We start from the raw sequence: 20,721 nt of genomic DNA, 5'->3' as shown, positions 1-20,721 counted from the left end.
TGACATGGAACTTTTGATGAACTTTAAGCTATAAACCATTCTCATTATAACTATTTAGTACCAATAATCAAACGGGTCGTTAGTGACAAAAAGATGAGAGAATTGAATTGTCACTTGATTGCATCAAAAAGAACATACTTCAAGCAGAGCCCAAATCTAGCGAGATTGAGAGTAGTTACTGGTTACAAATGTACTTGTTCTGTACCTAACTTGCTGTCTTGTTAAGCTACTGCACATCAGGTGATTCAAACCACCAGCTTCAACAGCATCACCAAATTTAGTAGTGAGACAGACAACAACTACAAGAACATTCTTAGTACAAATATTGGTGCTTCAGTTTCTCATCAGACTTGTAAGCTGTAAACAACTCATAACAACATAAAACTTCCAAGCTTCTCTCTTTTCCATATATTCACATTTCACAATCCACCAAAAACATGACACTTCTACTGCAAGTTCACCAACTAAAAGGTAGTCAATTGGAATGAGTCTCTTCTTAACTCTAACAAAGATCATACATTCAATTACATCTCATCTAGCAGGGAGCCACTTTATAACATTAGGCTATAAAATGTTGTTGCTCCTCAAATTAGGGGTATACATTCGGGCATGAGAGTCGGCTTTTATGTTTTGGGTTAGGTCATGCTTGTTAACGGTTCAATTGGGTCTAAAGTCTAAACTAAGCGACCACAACTCTACTCAAATCCTTCAACTATATCAAATCCTGCTCACTAAGCAAATTTGAGCAATGTCATTGAGTAATTGGAACCCTTAAATTTTTTTTTGAGTAATTCATTGAATCTAACCCCTAAACTATAACATCAAAAGTAAAGAGAATGGAATATGAATAATTAAATAGAAGAGCTCAATAAACTTGCAATTAACAAAACACAATTGAACGTTGGAACTCATTAAATTACTCATGCTTTATACAATCTTAAAGAATAAAACCCAAAAACAAAGGGAAAACCCTCACATGTTAGACTAATTTTGTGAATTTACTCAACTTACTTCACAATTCCTATTTTTTCTCCCAAAAAATTCCTCAATGACATTATCAATATTCATATTCCGATCAAAATGTAATTACAAATTATCAAAACAAATTCCTCTAATTTTCCCCAATTTTTTTGCTTCCTAGAGGAGAACTTACTAGTACTACTATCAATATTCCGATCAAAATGTAATTACAAATTACCAAAATAAAATCGCCCCATAAAAACAATCAAATGAAATAAATAAATTATATAATTACCAAAAAACAAAATATCAAAATCAATCAAGCATGACTTACAATATCCATACACAACAATGCTATACAAAACATGATCCATCCCCAATTCCTTGTTCCTCCGGATGAAGTCACCGCTTCTATTGGCGACAAATAGCTTGGCCCGCCGGAATAACTATCCGGTGATAGACCAATTTCTGGTGGTTGGGCCGCCATATACGGCCCACTTTCACTTCCACCCCTTACTTTTACTCCTTTACCCTTCCCTTCACCAAAAATCTCCTTAGGTAAAAGAACACTAGAAACCCCATAAATAGCAACCGGTTTTTGATCAAATACTGTCCGAGTTATCGTAGCTTGAATAATCCCCGTATTAATCGCAACCGACCCATTAACCCGACTAATATTCAACGTAAAGCTACCCGCCCCATTATCCTCGGTAGCTAAAGTGGGTTGAACCGGATTAACAATCGATTCAAGTGAACCCAATGGATAATAGCTATGAAGAACATGAAATTTCAATACCAGAGATTTAGTCTCAGCTGGTAAAGCTTGTAATTCTACATTTGATGGTAAATTTGCAAAGGCTTTATCAATAGGAATAAAAAGGGTGATTCCAGCCCCACCTTCGTCTTCTTCGAATTCCGAAACTACCCCTGAAGCTAGCAGCATTGAAGCAGCAACATTAAATTCATGCCCATCGATTAATGCCCGTGTGATGTTCAAACCGGGTTCAGGCGGGCGGGTTTCTGACGCCATTAGATTGAACCCGTATGGCATAAGGAGTGAATCAACTGCGAAGATTGATAGATTGTATGGAATTGTTTCAATGAGGGAGATCACATTAGAGGAAATGGAGTTGTTGTTAGGTGGGTGAAAAGAAACGACACCGTTTGAAGGGTTGAATGTTGCGTTTAAGGATCCGAGATTGTTCGGAGCTTTGCCCGTGGTTTGAAGAAGTGTTGTGATTAGTAGACCCGTGGGTTTGATTTGACGGAGATCCGACAAGGTAAGGTATTGCAAGAGGATATGGTAGCGGACGACGTCAGCTAGAGTTGACGGAGATTGAGACGGAAAAGTGGGGGTTGAGGAACGGAGGTAGGAGTTAGGAACGGCGAGGATTGTAAGAGAGGATCTTCTAGAAATTTCGTCGGAGATTCTAGAAGACTTCAGGAGCGAAGTGAAATCTGAGAGATCTGGGTATTGGGAGAGAATTTGAGGTATGTTAAGACTGTAAATCGGGAAGATTAAAAGAGACAATGTTAAGATGATAATAATGGTGATGAGGGCAAAATGGGGATTTTTTAGAAGTGCCATTTTTGTAGAGGAAAGAGAGTGAGAGTTAGAAGAAAGGATGGATGAATTCATGAAGATGCTGATGATGTTGGAAGTTGGAATACAAGAAGAAGGTAGAGCATAGTGAAATAAATTAAAAAATATAGAAAATGGAATATAAGAAAGAATCAAGGAAAATATTGATAAAAAATAAGATCTTAATAAATATAATTATTGATTGGAATAAATAAAATAGAGTCAAGAAATTTAGTAGAAAGAGTGAGGACAGATACCCTTAGTATAAAAGAATTAAGTAGATGTTTGGTGTTAAAAACTGAAAATATCTAATGTGATTTCAGTAAATTGTGTTAGACTAATATGAGTTTAGTTTTGACCAAAAAAGATGAACTAATAAAAGTTTCATAATAAAAAAACTATAAAAAATTACCATTATCAGAAAACTGACGGTGCTGGTCGTATCATCATTTAAAAGTTATCACGGTTTGGATTAGAGTTGTTTAAATGTGACTCGACCCGAAAATCCGAACCGAAATCAAAAGTTAACCGACCCGAAAATATGTTTCTTTTTTAGGTTTATCGAACCGAAGTTGTGCCCGAACCGATTTACGACCGAAAATCGTAAAATCGAACCCGAATTGCGACCGATTTTTATAATCGACATATAACCGTTAACCGAGATTACCCGAAACTAAGTGACCGATCCGAGTCATACCCTACCCGAATCATGCTCAAAACCGAACTTGATCCGGCTAAAACCGACTTAACCTGAACGAATTTTTAATCGAAATGTCATAAAGCTGAACCAATTTTTAACATAGAGGTATGATCGACTAATATTCAATCATCTTATTAGTTAATCTAATAAAGTAATAGAAATTTGAATAAATTGAATTTTATACATACATGATTTCATATATTTAGACTTAATAATCAATGGTCAATGTTTATTTAACTATTTTTAATCAATTTAGATGAAAAATGATAAAACTTTAATTTTAATTTACAGTCAAACAAGTAAAAGTAACAAAGTAATAATCATTAACTGATTTGAATTTTAACTATTTTGCCTTAACTAAGGGGAATCTTATTAGCAATTGAAAAATGCGAACAACTTAATTTGATATTGACTCGATCTATAGTAATTATTAATTTGTAGCTGAATTCTACTGGAAAATAATACCCGAATCTGATCTGTACCCGATAAAATCGAACCAATTATTAACAGATGATTGTCCGAGACCGATTGACTACTCGACACGAACTTCAATCAACACCGAACCGATGCTAACCCGATAGCTCAAATAACCGATCTTCAACTTAACCGTGACTAACCGACCTGACCCGAGTGTGACCCGCCGTAATACGCATCCGAAAAATGACCGATCTGAAATACAACTGAACCGAATGGCACCTGTCCGAAACTAACTCGATCACCCGAATGAACACCTCTAGTTTGGATGGTGTATGGTTTTTATCTCCTATGGTTGACTGAATCGCGGGGTGTTGGTGATCTAGTTGTGGCGGTTCTTTTTGGAGAGCTTTGATGTTGACGTGTAATAGGCGCAACAGTCCCAGTATGTAATTCACACTAATAATTATATATACAATAAATAATGCGAAAATCTTAAATTTCAAACTGCTAAAATCCATTAAAATTTAATATCGTTTAAAAACATAAGTTTAAAATATTATAATTGATAGAATAACACATATTGTTTTCTCAAAACATAATAAAAAGCATAAGTACACCATGATCATCAAATTCACGTATACGTACAATAAAATGCAGCTAAATCCTTGACAAAGAAAATAAATGTTGCAACCTACATCGAAACTTAAAGCCAAACTTTCCTGCAAAATACTGCCATCCATGATACATATGACAACCGTTTGAATCGGAATCAACGCCTAATGCCTAGTACAAACTCCTCAACAATGTAATACTATGACAATCATAATATATTCACAAGATACGCAAAGTACATTTCAAAACTTAACTTTAAGTTTCTTTGTTCTCGTTTCTCATTTTCAGTTCTCGAATATTTTCAACAATTTTTCACATTTATCACATGAATGTAAATTAATACACTTGCTAACTATAAGGTTCATCCAATAGATCTACTTAGATTCAAAATCACATTTGCACAACACACATAATAATGACTTTGTGATATATGTAAAGGTCTGGCTAGAGGAGGAACATATTTTAAACTCTAACTGTGATGGGCGAGCCGTCGCTCCACCAATTTTTATGGTCAAGCTTCTACAAGATGAGACTCTCTCGGTCCCCCTATCTAACCCCACATGTCTATGTGCCGGGAAACACAGGCGTCGGATTACACGTTAGTCCGTATTTTGACATTTCGTTTCTATCAGAATCATTCATCCAAGTATACATAAGTTCAAACAAGACTCCATTTTATTCATTTCACATTGTTATAAGTCAACCCTAGTCTAGTCAAACACCAAGTTAACATTTTCTTAAGGAAAAGTCAACATATTTGATAATTCAATAACTAGAGATTCTCAATAAATATAATTTCAAAAAGTATGACAAGGTTATAGGGGCTATATAAGTTCTTTAAGAGACCATATAAATTTATAATGCTTAAGGAAAAATTTTCGTAATATTTAATAGGGAGTTTCCATCATATAAACATGTAAATTAATTAAAAATTCATAATAACCAATAAAAATATTATAAAAATATATTATAGGTCCAGAGCTATATGAAGTGAGTTTTAGACCAGAAAGTTCAAGAAAAACAAGCCTATGGATGCTAACTAAATTGTTTGGCCAATTTATCGATAAACCGACATAAAATTATTAATGTACTCAAATGTCCATGAAAAAATTTCTCCAAGGCTCATCATATGATCCTTCTATGTATAGGGGTGAGTCATAAAAATTTCAAGTCCAAAATAGTCCATATAGTATTTATATCATATTTTATCATTTTTGGATGTATTATTTTATTTAAAATTCACAAGGGTCCATAATGGTCATATGAACTTATCTAATAATCAAATTCCCAAACCTACTAACCATATAAGAGTCTCATAAACATTATAGCTCGAAATAACTTCATTTAGCATTTATTTTAGATTTTAACATTTTACGTTTTATCGGTAAGTAGTACAGCACTTGGTAAAAACTCATTAAAAAATACCAAAGATTTTTATTCGGGTCCAAACTTGAAAGAAACATAATAATATGATTTTATAAACTATTTTATCCATTGAGATTATATTTAACTCCTTTTAATATATTAGAAAATATTTTATTACTTAAAATTCCATAAATAACCAATTTAGTGAAATAAGTTTAAGGAAATGAGCCTAAATGATTTTCTAACTTTTACAACTGTGGAGTTTATAAAAAATATATTCCTAAAGTTACTAAGCTCACACTAAAATTCATTCACAATAATAATTTCATAAAAACACCTCAAAACGTTAATTCTACGCATTTTTGCATAATAAAAATTCATAAAACTTACATGCATGAACACTAAAGTAAAAATACACATAATAAAACATATATCCATCAATAATATCATATAAATGAGAAAATTTCAGATTTATGCATTTTTCTTTTATGACTTTAATTTAATACCGATTTCGAGTAATAATCACAATACTTGAAAAATTATAAAATAAATATAGGGATAACATTTCTAACATTAATATATATATATATATATATATATATATATATATATATATATATATATATATATATATATATATATATATATATATATATATATATATATATATATATATATCATAAATTTTCAATTTATAACATGCATATACTTAAACTTATAATAAAGATTATTTTTACTTTTAACATAAAAAATGTGTTATTCTTACTTTAAGTCAACATGCAAGATATAAATTAAATCAATCTAACATATTGTCATATGTTTGACATATTCAAGTGAATATAATATAAACGTAACATAGTAAGAATGTTAAGAAGTGTGGACCTTAAACCACCAAGGATATAAGAGCAAATAAAAAGAACTCCAAAGTAAGAGAAGATAAGTCCAAAGAATAATCTTTTAGGTTTCAAGAATAATAATCCAAGCTCCCAAAATAATAATACTAGAACATTACAAAATTTGATCTTTTTAGCTTAGGAAATGATAATATTATTTTCTATCTTCATCTCTAACTCCAATTATAAATTCCACATTCGACTTAAGTCAAAATCTCTCATCATCATAAGTCCCTTTTCGACATATCTTACAAAAATGCTCATAACCTCTAGCTCCGAACTCCAAATCCAAAGATTCAAGTGTCTAAATTCTCACAACTCCAAGACCCGTATTTCTTAAGAAAAAAATATAGTGTTAAAATGAGTAGAAGATGGTCGAAAATCCACAAAAAAGATGGTGTTCCAAAATGTCTTACTCTTAGTTGTCTGAAATATTTGAGGGCAAAACATAATCTTTTATGCTCCAATTAATGAAATTCTTAGGTCTAAAATGTGAGAAATTTTGTGTACAAGATCAACATAAGTTTTATTTATACATGCATGAAAACAAAGATGGGTAAACACTTCAAATTGTGTTCATGTATACAGCTGACTAAAAAAGAACAAAAAGTTATGAATGTTTGCTTGAAGATGAGGGGCTTATAGAGCTTGTATATGTGCGAGTGAAGTATCAAAGAAAAGCTTAGGATGTCTATAATATTATAGTATAAATATATGAGGCACTTATTAAGAGAATTTGGGGAAAAAAGAATGATTTGTTGAAGGCATAAGCTGCTGGAAACTGTTGAGATGAAGGGGTAATAAGATGGGGATGAATCTCTCAATTTTAGAGGGATATAAGGGTGTGTGAGGTATCCCTAGAAAGTTCAGAGTATAGCTTAGGTAAATTAGGGTATCTTTCAGAACATGCAAAACTGTCATTTTGCTTAACGTTTGTACAAATATAAATGTAGTTATATGTGAATATAAAAAATATAATTATCTAATTAGAAAAGATTATGAAAATTTTCTAAGTTTGTGAAGTCATTTGCAAATAATATAAAATTTTCTAATAATAAACCAAATTAATATATTTATCAAATCAACCAAGTTTAGAAGGAGATATTTATGTTATTATAGTAAATCAAATTAACTTTAATAAAGCTAAGTACATTGGAATCTTTACTTTAAATATAATAATAACATTTAACAAAACAAGACTTGGTTTAATCAAACTTATAAGTTTTAAAAATCAAACTTTCCTTATGTATGGCACTTAAGGATAAATAACTAGATATTTAACTAGCACTAATCCATACTCAAAGCATTAAAAGAGGTTTATAAATAGGGCTATTACATAACATCCATATCATATACTACTAGTTCTAGGGTTGGGGCTCCCTAGGTTTAGTTTCAAGGTGTGTTTATTGATCAATGGTTTTTTGGGTCGTCTTGTGGCTCACCTAAGGTGTATGGCCTTTTTGTTTTTGTGCTTTTAGGTGCTTAGGTGAGTTGGGTTGTGACTCACCATTAGGTGTATGACCTTTTTGGTTTAGGTGTTTTGTTCCATACCTTTTGGTATGGTCTTGGTGTGTATGTGGCTTGCCCACTTTCTTTTACAGAGTGCCCTTTATGTTTTGTTTTCTCAATGGCTTTTCCCTGAGGCATTTTTTTATGTCGGAGAGGTGCATTAGATGTCCCTTTAATGCTTTTAGTCTCTTATTAGAGACTTATTTTATTAACAAAATTTTCCAATTTGCAAAACAAAAAATAAAAAAAGAGAAAATGGAAAGAATTAATAAGAATGAAATTTGATATTAATAAAATCCTAAATTTTACCCTTTGCTGGAAATAATCTTAACTTTTAATTGGAAAACCTGTAGTAACTCAGTAGAATTGTACAGGGTATGTAACAGGCAAAAATAAAGCAAAGTTTGGATTATTTAAAAACAATTAAAAATTGAATTATTACTCAATTTTAACTGGTTACCGTAGCTAACCTCAATTTAAAGTCTTCTTTTTTTTTTTTATAAAAATTTTTATTCTAATAAAATCCTAAGTTTTCCTTCTTTATTGTGAATAATTTCAACTTTCAATTATTTTCAAATAATCCCAACTTTTAAATTGAAATTAATTAGTAACTGATTAAAATTATACAATGGGTAAAAGTTGAAATTAAAAGTTGAAATTCTTAGTATCAAATTTTCCTTTATTGTATTGACAGAATTACCAGAAGATTTCCTTACGTGATAAAATACTTCATGATTTTTCAATCACATCCAAGTCAAATAATCTCTATTTGCCATTTTAAATTCAACATACTTCTAAATTTACATACCTAATTTTGCGAAAATAATTGACATGATTAGAGTAGGATACAAGTAGGATTATATAATGTATAAGGAGCTAGTTAGTAATATGTTATTATTTATCAATATAAATTTAAAAAGTGTACTTACTTTTTTTTTGAAAATTCCAATGTATATCAAGGAAGGAAAACAACAAACACTGACTTAGATGAAAACGTTGTCCGTCGACATAAAAATCCACAAGAAAGAGAAAAAGCCATTGGATTACGCCCCAAACTAAGACATGCCACCCAAAATAATATAGGAGTGGACTATGTTCAAAAACACCAGAAAACAACAAAAACTAAATACTTTCAAATCCAAACACACCAAAATAACCCCACAAAAATCCCAAACCACACCCAAAAACTGAACAATCCACCAATATAACCTCTACAAAAACAAAACAATACAACTCAAAGAAGCAGCTTCCAAGGCAGCCTTCAAGGCAACAAACCATAGTAGCAAACGACTATGACAGAACCAAGCACCACCACTTGCAGACCCAAAGTAAAACCACAACGATCCCTCAGATCAACAACCAGCAGGGGTGGAAACAAAAACTAGCAGAAGACCTAGGACCTGCCACAAAAGTCAGCATATGCCAACATACAAACCAAACAACCCTGCAACAGCATCCCACCACAAGAATCAGCAGCCCCCAAGTCATGCAACAACAACCTACACCCTACTGCAAACAAACACGACCATCCAGCATACAGATTAACACACGACAACACACCTGGCAAAGTAACACCCACTGCCTACCATGCCTACCACACATAAAGCACTTAAACCCTCATACTAGTCACCAGCTAGCACACACCATCCTAAACAAGAGCTATTATCAATCCAGCATCAACAACCCAAGAACACAAAACCGAAGTAGAGTCCAACATCGTAGCCACAAGAAACAACCACCAACAAGAAAAAGGACCAGAGTAACACTACATAAACAAACTAAACACAACCAAAAAACAAACACCAACACCACAAAACTAAATCAAAAACCCCGCTGGAAAACAAAACACAAAGCCCAAAACCACCCAAACAACAAAACAACCATACACAAATGCAAATCCAAAACACAATTAAAACAAACATGGCAATGACACCCCAATAGACCACAAACATGCATAAGCCCAAAAAACAAACTTATCAAACACTTTTTTAATACTTCATGCGTTTCTTTTCAAATGTCCCATTTACTTTTGGGTTACTATTCATCAATCACTTTTAATTTGTATTTTTTTTGGACAAAGAATAAATTTCATTAAACCAACATCGAACAATACAAAACAAGCCAAAGTAAAGTCAACTCTAAACAGATGCATCAGTATGAAAATGGAACCCACCTTCTAGGAAGGGTTGAACCATCTTACTCTTTATATGCAAAGAGAGGCACCTTAATTTGTATTTTATTTTTAATCCATGCATTAAAACATAGTCAAATAAGATCTTGTTTGATTCGTCTCAACATAAGGTTTATTAATATCTAGTTTTTATAATTTTAATTATACATAATTATCGCTATCAAGTATTACATTAGTAAATTAATACAAAATATTTTTTAATTGCTTCACTATACTGGTACGAAACATACACTCAAATTATCTCTTAAACTTGGCATTTGCTTTGCCTAATACCTAATTATATCATACTAGTATAAAACCCATGCAATGCACGATAATTTTTAGCATGGAATTATATTTAAATGTAAATTTAAGATAAAGATGCAATTATATACTTCTATATTTTCTATTCCTATTTCCTTTTTTAATTATTCTTATAGTTTTAGGTATTAATTAGTCAAATGAGTTAAATATATATTAATGTGTACTTTATTAAATGCTGTAAGAATCTTAAATAATAATGTCATTTTGAATGTCGGTATAACAAAATTTAATATAATCATAAATAAAATTTAACTAAAAATCACTTACTAAATTGTTAAATCAAAAAATAAATAAAAAATTTCAAATTAATTATCAAATTTTTTAATTTTAAAAACGCATTTTCAAATTACTTTTATGTTTGATAAAAAATATTATTCACTTAATTTAAGAAATCTTTTTCAAGAAAAAATATGGTTAATTAGGCATATGTTTCAAAAATATTTAAAATAAGAACAAATAATAGAAGAAGATTATATTGAAATCAGTCTAATAAAACACAGTTAATTTAAAAGATCATGTCAATTATTATGCTTAAAATTAATTATTATAAAAATAAAATTGATTGTAATAAAAGATTTTCAAATCGAGCATCCTCTCTCTTCTTTCCCTCTCTACGATTTTTCTCTACTGAGCGACAACTTGCTCCATCATGGCAAGCAGAAGAAGAGATCGATCGGCGAGGAAGAAGATTACGGAGTGTGCTAATATCGGTTCTTGATGAAACCCCCCACACTGTTGATTCAAGTTTAGGACCCTATTTAAGCTGCAATACAATTCAGAATTGCAAACCCTAAATTTGTCTCAATAGTGTTTTTAAGTTCATCCCAAATGTGAACCCCAACTTAACCGAAAAAAACTTAACGAAAATGTTACTGTAGTTAATTTTCCAAAAACTGAGTTCTATTTTATGGAAAAATTTGAAATTTATTAGGGGCATTTATGACTTTTGCCAAAACTTAACGAAAATTAATTATTTTAACCTTCATAATATTACTATAGTTAATTTTCCAAGAATTAAGTGTTATTTTGTGGAAAAAATTTTAAAAATTGCTACCACTTGCCTTTTATCATAATTAGTCCATTACCATATAAAATATTCCTTAATATATATTTTATGAGTGGTAAATCTTGAAATATATTTATTTTATGAGGGGTAAATCTTGAAATATATGGAGAAAACCTTAACTCATGGGTGTAGCTATTAGAGAGAGAATTTTGGCCACAACCTACCCTAAAATTTTAGTCTCATTCATCATCATCATTATCATCATCATGAGTGGAGCTATTATTTTGTATTCTCTCCGGTCATGGAAATAAAAGACAAATACTACTTGTATGCGGTGACAATGACTTAAATTCTCAATTTAAAACTTCTTGCAACGTAAGTGGAGTTAGAGCTCTTGCTCTGACTTAAATTGGGTCAAGTATTCGATAATTTGATATTTATCCGATGTTATAATCGAATTCGAATTAACCCGACTTAAAAATGAATTTAAATTAATATAAAAATCAATATGGACATAAAATTCCATTTTGAACCGAACCAAAACACACTACAACTTAATTTTCTTTTCTAGAGGGATATATTTAGCGACATTTAATTTAAATGTTAACTTTAAATTTCTAATAATATATATAGTGAATTTAGTGACATTTATTAGACCATTTAGTAGCATAATAAAAAATCATACTAAAATTTTTCCGCGACATAAGATATAATGATATTTCTCATAAATATTATTATAAACTATATTAACAATTACATATGCCATTAAAGGCCAAATAAAGAGTCGCTAAATCACTTTAATTATAGTGGAACTTAAAATAAAAATCAACAACTATTACACTCAAAATATAAATGAATGACGTTTTTTAATGCCACTAAATCTAATGTCGCGAAAAGTTAAATTTATTATAGCGGTACCTGACTCGAAATTAACCCACTCAAAATTGACCTAATAATCCTTATAAACGCCTCTAAATGGATCATAGCTCATAAAGTCATAGGCATACGATTGAGTAGGGAAATAACAGTTACATTATACCTACTATTTGGCTCTTATTTTAAAAAAAAAATACAGTAGGAGTATTAATTAAAGTGTCAAGTATTATTGAAGCTTTTCATACAAATTTAGCTAAACAAATTGGCTTTCCAACTAATGTACTAATAAAAGAGTAGATGGCACTGGGCAGCTAAAACTTGGACTTTCTCAATTCTCATTGTCATAACTAATTGACAGGCAAGCTAAAATTAGTATGTGTTCGTATCATATCATAATAACATCATATCATACCATCTAATAATATTATTACATAATGCCAAATGGCATTAATAAAGATTTGTCATATGGTGTGTTACTCTAGGCTATTACCTCCTAGCCCGCATTTCTTTTTAAGGCATCATATTATATCATATAATTATACAATCTAATAAAAGAGTTGTAAAAAGCAAATAACATGGTCAAATATATGAAAAATAAAATTACAAGAAATATTATCATTTTTTTTGTATTGTACCATATTAAATTTCAAAGAGTCTAAAAAAGATTTTGAAAAAGAGAGGATCTTGTAACAAAAAATTTATATTGAGTGAAACTGAATACGCAAGTATTTTAGATTGGCCCTTAATTATAAAATTAAAAAAACATATAAATGTAATATTTCCATTATTTGCATCTTTTCAATAAATAAGTATTATACATAAATGTTTTTCAACATTATTACATAAAATATTATCTAAGTTCTCATCTATGTAATACCTCAACCCATTTCAGATTTACTTATTGACATAGTTTGTCCTTTCCATATTACTTGCACCAAACTAATTTTTACAATATTCATTATTCTATGGTAATTTACATATTTTGGGTATTATACGAGAAAAAACATAGTCATGTGAGATCTTATTCTATTTGTCTCGTCGCATATTTTTACAATATCAAATTTTTTATAACTTTTAGTTATGTATAACTCTACATATAAAAGATCCGACAAACGCATATAATTGTGCAAAAATGTGTTTGGTGCAACTATTTTGAAACAATAAAATACTGGGAGTAGTATTGTTATTATTAAAATTACGTTTATATAATTATTAATGTTCATATTAGCATTAACATTGTTATTTTTTATTCATATAATAAGAACTAAAAAAAGAAAAATAATATATTTGGAAATAAAATGCCAATTCTCAACTTATCCAAAATGCATACTATATACATTTGCCAAGTTATGATGAGTATATAATTTTTATTAGCTTTCGGAAGATATTTTGTGAACACTCTAGCATTAGGGCAAGAATCCTTATAATGTCAATGTCCATGGCACTTGAAACACACTGTTTTCCTCATGGGCACAACTGCCTTTCCAGATGCACTAGGAGGTTGCTCTGTTTTCTTTTGTAACCTAGGTGAACGGGGGTTGTTATTCCTGGGTGTGAAGCTCCTAGGGGACTTAAAGTAGTTGTTCTTAGACATTTTCTTCTTGGTGTAAGCTTGTTCAATAGATATGGCCATGTTAAAGGCTAGCTGCAAGTCAAGGTTAGGTATCACCATAAGCTTTTCCCTAATGTTCTCCCTTAACCCAGCCATGAACTTGGCTAACTTCAGATCCTCTGTATCATTGATCTCACACAGTACAGTTAGCTTCTCCCACTCCCGTATATACTCACTTACACTTCTTCCCCCTTGGTTTAAGGTACTCCACTTTATGTATAACTTAGAGTTGGATCAGACCGAGTAACGTTTGGACTTGGACCATGTACTGAGTAAGGTGTACATGGTTCAGAATAGGTTGAGATGGTTTCAGCATGTGCAGAAGAAGACTAATGACGCCCTAGTAAGAAGGATCGAATGCATTATAGTGGAAGGCAAGAGAAATCAAGGAAGACCTAAGAGAACGTGGGAGGAACAAATTAAAAGTAACCTGCACGAACTTCACCTCTCTAAGGACCTGAACAGGGATAAGGGTAGTTGGCAGCGCTTTATCCACATCTTAGATTACTAAACATGCCCCTCTTACTCTTCGTTTTTTATTGTTCATTGTTTTTACTTATCTCTATTTACCACCTTCTTTACATTTATCTTTATTTTTAATTATCTATACATATTCTATTTATTGTGTATATTTAATTATTTGATTACTATTCATAGTCAACGTGGGTTGTAAGTTGCAGGCTGCCGGGTGATTGCAGGTTTCGCTTCTTTGAAGACCATTTTTGAGCCGAGGGACTCTTTGACCGCACTCTCCTCTATGGGTATGAGCTTTCGTCTTTCTTCCCTCCCTAGACCTTGACCATAGTTTTCTATGAGTGGGATACACTGGGTATGATGATGATGATGAACAACAATTGCACAAAGGTTATTCGGGAAAACATATCAAAAAATGTATAATTCAAGCCTTAATATCTATATATACACTTTATAAAAATTATAAAAAATATATATATAATTATATATACATTAAGATGAACCTAACAAGATCCAATAAAGATATATATTTTAATTTATGTATATTAGTAAATAAATCTTATTTAAAATTTCCATATATTTATACAAATTTACCAAAAACATAATGTTCCCTTGAATTCTTCCCATCTAGAAAATAGTAATAAACCAACATTTTAACTAAAAACTCCATATGTTCCTAAATGATTTTTCCATTTGTCATTTTAGTCACATTTGATTCTTAATTTAATATATACCAGTACATGTGCTCTTGCAATTTACAGATATTTAAATTATTGATTATATTAATTCAATTAAAAAGTTGAAAATTGTATTAACTCTTTAATGTCTCACATTAGTAAATGACATAGAAAATAAAAATTAGTCGCATATTCATTTACAAACAGGTTATATTACCAAACCAACATATTTGAGCAATATAGTAATGTCTAATTCTTTTTTTTTGTTCAAATGTTTATTGTTTTTTTAGAAGCTTTTAACAATATGGGTTTATATATCTAATCCATGCACAAAACTTTAATGTTCGATTACTAATTTTTATTTAAGTACACGTGTAATACACAAATAAGTTAGTTTTGTTAAAACAAAAATCATAAATGATAAATGATTATAAATAGTTATAAACTAAAACACATTATAAAGTATGCATTTGAATTTTGCATTTAAATTCATTTTGATGAAAATTAATTCACTTTTAACATTCATTTATCTTAAAAATGTGTATTAAAATAATTTATGTTTTTTCAAAAAAAAAAAAATAATTTATGTCGTAGCTAGAGTCAATAAAGTCAAAATATTTGTGTACATAATATTATCATATATTATCATTTTCAATTTAATATTTAATTTAACTTTTCAAATAACATTAACTTATGACAATCTTTATATTATTATATTATCTCAAAAGTTAAAGCCAATTAAGTCAAAATATTGTGTACATGATCTTTTTATGTTATTTCTCATCATAACACAAAAGATTAAGTCAAATTTTTTAGAATATTTATCTCCTAACATTTTGTTATATGTTTCAATTAAATACCATTTTTTAGTCATACTATTACTAAATAAAGATTAATTAATATGCCACGTAGTTATTTTTAATCTAATGATATTTTTTCATTTTTCTTGCATTCTTAAAGGATGATACTGAGAATTTTCCAACATTTTTATAGTGATGTATGATGTATGATGTATGATGATATGATTTTAGTCATACTATAACTAAATAGAGATTAATCAATATGCCACATAGTTATTTTTCATCCAATGATCTTTTTTTACTTGTCATGCCTCTTTAGAGGATGACATTTGAAATTTTTCAACATTTTTATAGTATTGTTTGATGATATGATATGATGATTGGACAAAATTGTAGAAGTATTTACATATATTTACATAAAAGTTGGAGATTTTATTTTTATTCTATTTTTTCATTTAGTTTCTATGCTATAAATAAATGTGAAAAAGGCGACATACAATGGGCGATGACAACTCGGTCATCATCATAAGCGACGAATTAAAATCAATATATAATATTTTACGTATCAGTATCGTTAATCAAATTACAAAAATTACAAATAGCTGCTCTTATGAGAGTCCGTCTCTCAATGAGACAGACTTAAAAGAAGAAGTCTATATACTAATAATTTATATTAATTGGATTATTTAAGCCATATATAAAATATAAAAATTTATAAATTACAAATATTCCATGTTTCTTAATTTATGTGATCTGGACAAGCTTTAGGAAACAGAAAGTAATAATTTGAGCCTCCACTCATATCCCCAATTAGTGGAAGTCATTTTCCAATAAATCCAAAATCTGTAAATAAGAGATGGAAAAAAGAGCAAGAACAATACATAAATAAGAGACAATATAAGAAAAAGACTGAGTTGGCGCGTAAAAAAGGATCCAACCCAAATAAAACATCAATCGGGTCTGCGCTGCAATTTCCTTTTCTTTCCATTGAAAAGAAAAACAGCAGACAAACAAGACCTTCAACTTCTTCTTCTTAGGTCAACAATCTTTTTACGTTGAAGCGACGTAATATCATAATTTATTAATCTTCACCAATTCTTTTATGTTACCAACCCATTTTTTTTATTTCTTTGTTTAATTATCGTTAATTTGTTTATCTCTTTCTTCCTTAAACCTCTCTTAATTTCTCATAACAGAACATCTCTTTTTAATTTTATCTTCTTTCTTTCCCCGATATTTTCTGGAGGTAATTTTATTGGGATATTATTATTGTTTCTAATTTTCATTTTAGTTGTTATTCTTATGAATTTATCAATATGCGATTTATGAATTTATGCTCTATTTATTCGAGATTTTGGAGCTAAATTTATTGGGCTTATAAAAGTTTTAAATCATGATTCAAGGTTGTTAATTACTTATTTGATGTAATTTTTCTGGGTAGCTTTTTATTTATCTATTTCAGATGTATTATTGAAGAACTCTAAAACATAACTTCTTCTCTGTTTTGTACTTTTTTTTCTGCGGAATTTCTTTTCTTTTGGGGGTGAATTTATTGGGTTTTTAATAGTTCTTTCAATCATAGATCAAAATTGTTGAATTTATTTTAAAATAAACTTTTTTTGAGTATATTTAATTTGTAGATTTATTCCGTATCTTAGTGGAGAATTTGTGATTTTCTCAGGGGTATTTTGAAGATGGGAAAGCATTTATGGAGAAAACATTCGTATGGAAGAGCTGAAGAAGATCATCCAGGATGTATTTGGACCGTATTTCGTGTTCTTAATTATCATCCATGGCATAACGTTCGAAAAATGCTTCCTTACAAGAATCATAAATCCGATGTAAAATCAAGCAAAAGTACGCCACAAATTTATAATACAATTCACAGTTTTATTACAATTGTTTTTGTGATTTGTACCTTATATTTGATATATTTTGAAGGTAATAAAGACATAAAGGCAGAAGAAGAACATGAAATCAGCATACCACAAGAGTTGGAGGAAGATTCTATAATAAAGTACTCTGATTCTGTAAGTTTTCTATTCTAATAACCTCATAATTTGAGTTTAACCCCTTATTTAAAATGAAATAATTAGAGTTTGGTATAAGGAGGGTATGTGCTGCTTCCACACTTTTAGCCCAAATGGCTCTTGTGTGAAGCGGTGTATTAAGGTACATAACATATTTTGAGGCCTCAATCATCATCTTAAGTTTTTGGTTGAGTTTTTTCTTAACATAATTAAAAATATATACTGTACTTGGAATCATATTGTTAAAACAAGGACGCGTCTTATCGCATCGGTCACGTTGTAAAGATTTTCTAAACAAATCAACCAATATATCCGCGTCATAAAGGCGTACAAAACCGCATTTTGGATTATATCAAGCAATATCTTATAATTTTTACTAGTTGGTATTATTAATTTATAAAGTGAATAACATGAAATTTTGATGGTATACCATGATCAGGTAAATTCAAATGGTTCTTCCAAAAATGGTTCGAAAAGAAAGAGGTCAATCAAAGCTAGAATTAAAGCCTTAATAAAAGAGAGAGACGACACATCAACTAAATTAGATTTTCAAGAGGTTAAGGGTGAAAATGTTGATAATTCAGCTCCAATCTTAATGTCTCTTCTTAAGGCAAATCCAAAGCTAATAAGAAGCATCAGTCGTTTAGACGATTCGAGTATTACCATCAAATCCGGACTAAGTGTTAAGCGCAAAGAGGATCCGAAACATAAAGATGATTATGTAGATGTTCTAGATCTATTCGAAGTCGATCAAGACTTGTTCTTAAGAATTTTGCAAAAAGGTCCTCCTAAGAAACCGAGATTAGTCAAGTCGGGTACCTTCCCTTCGAGAAATCATTCAAATTTCGATACAACACCTAGGAAAGTCGAGCATAAGCATAACGAAATTTGGCCTATGTCGAGCAATGTACACGAGCTTCGTAAGGCCAAGTCACAAACTACTATTCGAAGGTCATTTTCTCTTACAGAGTCTTTGGAAAAATATAGTTATTTGTTTGATACTACTAGTAATAAAGCAATTAAGAAACACTTATCCAAGAGTTTGAGATCAATCAATGAGAAGGAATTTGCGCTATTTAATGATCTTGACTGTGGGAAATCGTTTAATAAGAGACTCGATTCTTCTACTTCGAATCATGGAGAATCGAAAATCGAACAATCAGATGCAGATGAGCAACAACAGATTGATGCAATGATTATTATGGGTAGTAATTGTGAAACAAATGATGGGTTTACTTCTATTTCTGTTCAAGAATGTGAAAATGAACTTGAAGATTCTCCAATTTTAGAAGGTAAATCTAATCTTAAATGATCAAATTACTTTAATTTAATGTTATAATTTGGTTTTAATATTCAAAATTTGGCTTGCAGAATCAATTTTGGTCTCAAATACTAAATCAAAATCTATAAGAAAAAGCTCAAAAGACTCAAATGATCTGTTTTTGGTGGAGCACCAGTACAATCAAGACTTAGAGTATGTGACATATGTTCTTGATATAGCTGGCTTTTCCACTGTCGAAAGCCAACTTGAATCATGGCACCACCGTAATCAACCCCTCGATCCAGCGATGTTTGATGGGATTGAAGTTTGTTGTCCATTCGAGCCTAAATCAATGAACCATATTGAATCGAACTTTGACATATCTAGTTATCATCGTAAGATCTTATTCGATTTGATCAACGAGGCATTAGTAGAGATACATGAGAAATCATACACGTATTACCCAAAAGCGTTGTCGACTTGGTGCCATGTTCGGCCTAAAACAAAATCAAAAGTTCGCGTTGTTGAACAAGTTTGGGAAGTTATTAATGAGTACTTAAATTGGATGGCAGAATTAGACCCATCAATGGATCTTGCAGTGGCTCATGACTTATCAAAAGATAAGAATGGTTGGGCTAATCTTCAAATGGACTCTGAAGATCTCGGTTTAGAATTGGAGGAATTGATTTTTAATGAGTTGTTAGATGAACTTGTTTGTTATTGATTGTTTATTTCTTGGATAACTTAATTTCACCTACATTACATTTGTTTATCTTGTATATTGTTTAGGGTGATGTTTTTTACATTTTTTATTGAGAATAAAAATTATCCCTTTGTAACTAATTGGGTATAAGATCAAGTGATCAACAACTTATAACAAAAGATGTAACAAAGGCAATAATAATTGGCTTATCCTTTTATATATTTGGAATTTCTTCATTTTGTTCTACTTTAATTTAACATCATAGTTGAATTGATGAAATTGAGAACAAAATTTTGTCATATACAAGAAGAAAATGTAACAAATTAGTTGAAATGAATGAATAAATGATTAAGTTTCTCATATATACTCAGTAGTCAGTGCATATGTACAGTGCAATGATAATATCGTTTTATTTCTAATATTTTTATATTGAGATAATAATATTAATTGTCCGAATGAGATAAGCCGATAAATAACACTATTAAAGTGCTTAAAACTTTTATGATCAAAAGAAAAGAATACGCAAGTATTGATACCTCAAAGTCCTATCAATAGATTCTAGAAAATATGTTCAAACTCATGATAATACAATTGAATTGACAATTATTGAGTAATAAATAAATAAATTTTTATATACAAATTTTTATGCTAGACATATAAAAAGAGTTCATTTCTTTTTGGTTTTTGACTTGGAATTCAAGGTTGTTGCACCATATAAAGTCTATAACTATGTATTTGTATAAAAAAATG

The 20,721-nt window shown here is 30.2% G+C and overlaps 2 protein-coding genes across 2 annotated transcripts; one reads left to right on the top strand and one right to left on the bottom strand.

Moving 5' to 3' along the window:
* Positions 1 to 894: 894 nt before the first annotated feature.
* On the bottom strand, positions 895 to 2,750 carry LOC130826875 (fasciclin-like arabinogalactan protein 4). The gene has a single exon (XM_057692486.1). It carries the CDS (start codon positions 2,597 to 2,599, stop codon positions 1,280 to 1,282), a length of 1,320 nt encoding a protein of 439 aa, XP_057548469.1. The 5' UTR covers positions 2,600 to 2,750; the 3' UTR covers positions 895 to 1,279.
* Positions 2,751 to 16,865: 14,115 nt separating this feature from the next.
* LOC130826874 (protein TRM32-like) lies at positions 16,866 to 20,190 on the top strand. The gene is made up of 5 exons (XM_057692485.1): positions 16,866 to 17,223; positions 17,659 to 17,834; positions 17,919 to 18,007; positions 18,447 to 19,299; positions 19,379 to 20,190. Exons 2-5 carry the CDS (start codon positions 17,672 to 17,674, stop codon positions 19,990 to 19,992), a joined length of 1,719 nt encoding a protein of 572 aa, XP_057548468.1. The 5' UTR covers positions 16,866 to 17,223; positions 17,659 to 17,671; the 3' UTR covers positions 19,993 to 20,190.
* Positions 20,191 to 20,721: the final 531 nt, after the last annotated feature.

The sequence above is a fragment of the Amaranthus tricolor genome, chromosome 11 (genome assembly GCF_026212465.1).
Source record: "Amaranthus tricolor cultivar Red isolate AtriRed21 chromosome 11, ASM2621246v1, whole genome shotgun sequence".
NCBI classification, from domain to species: Eukaryota; Viridiplantae; Streptophyta; class Magnoliopsida; order Caryophyllales; family Amaranthaceae; genus Amaranthus; species Amaranthus tricolor.
This window is presented reverse-complemented; position numbering and strand designations above follow the sequence as displayed.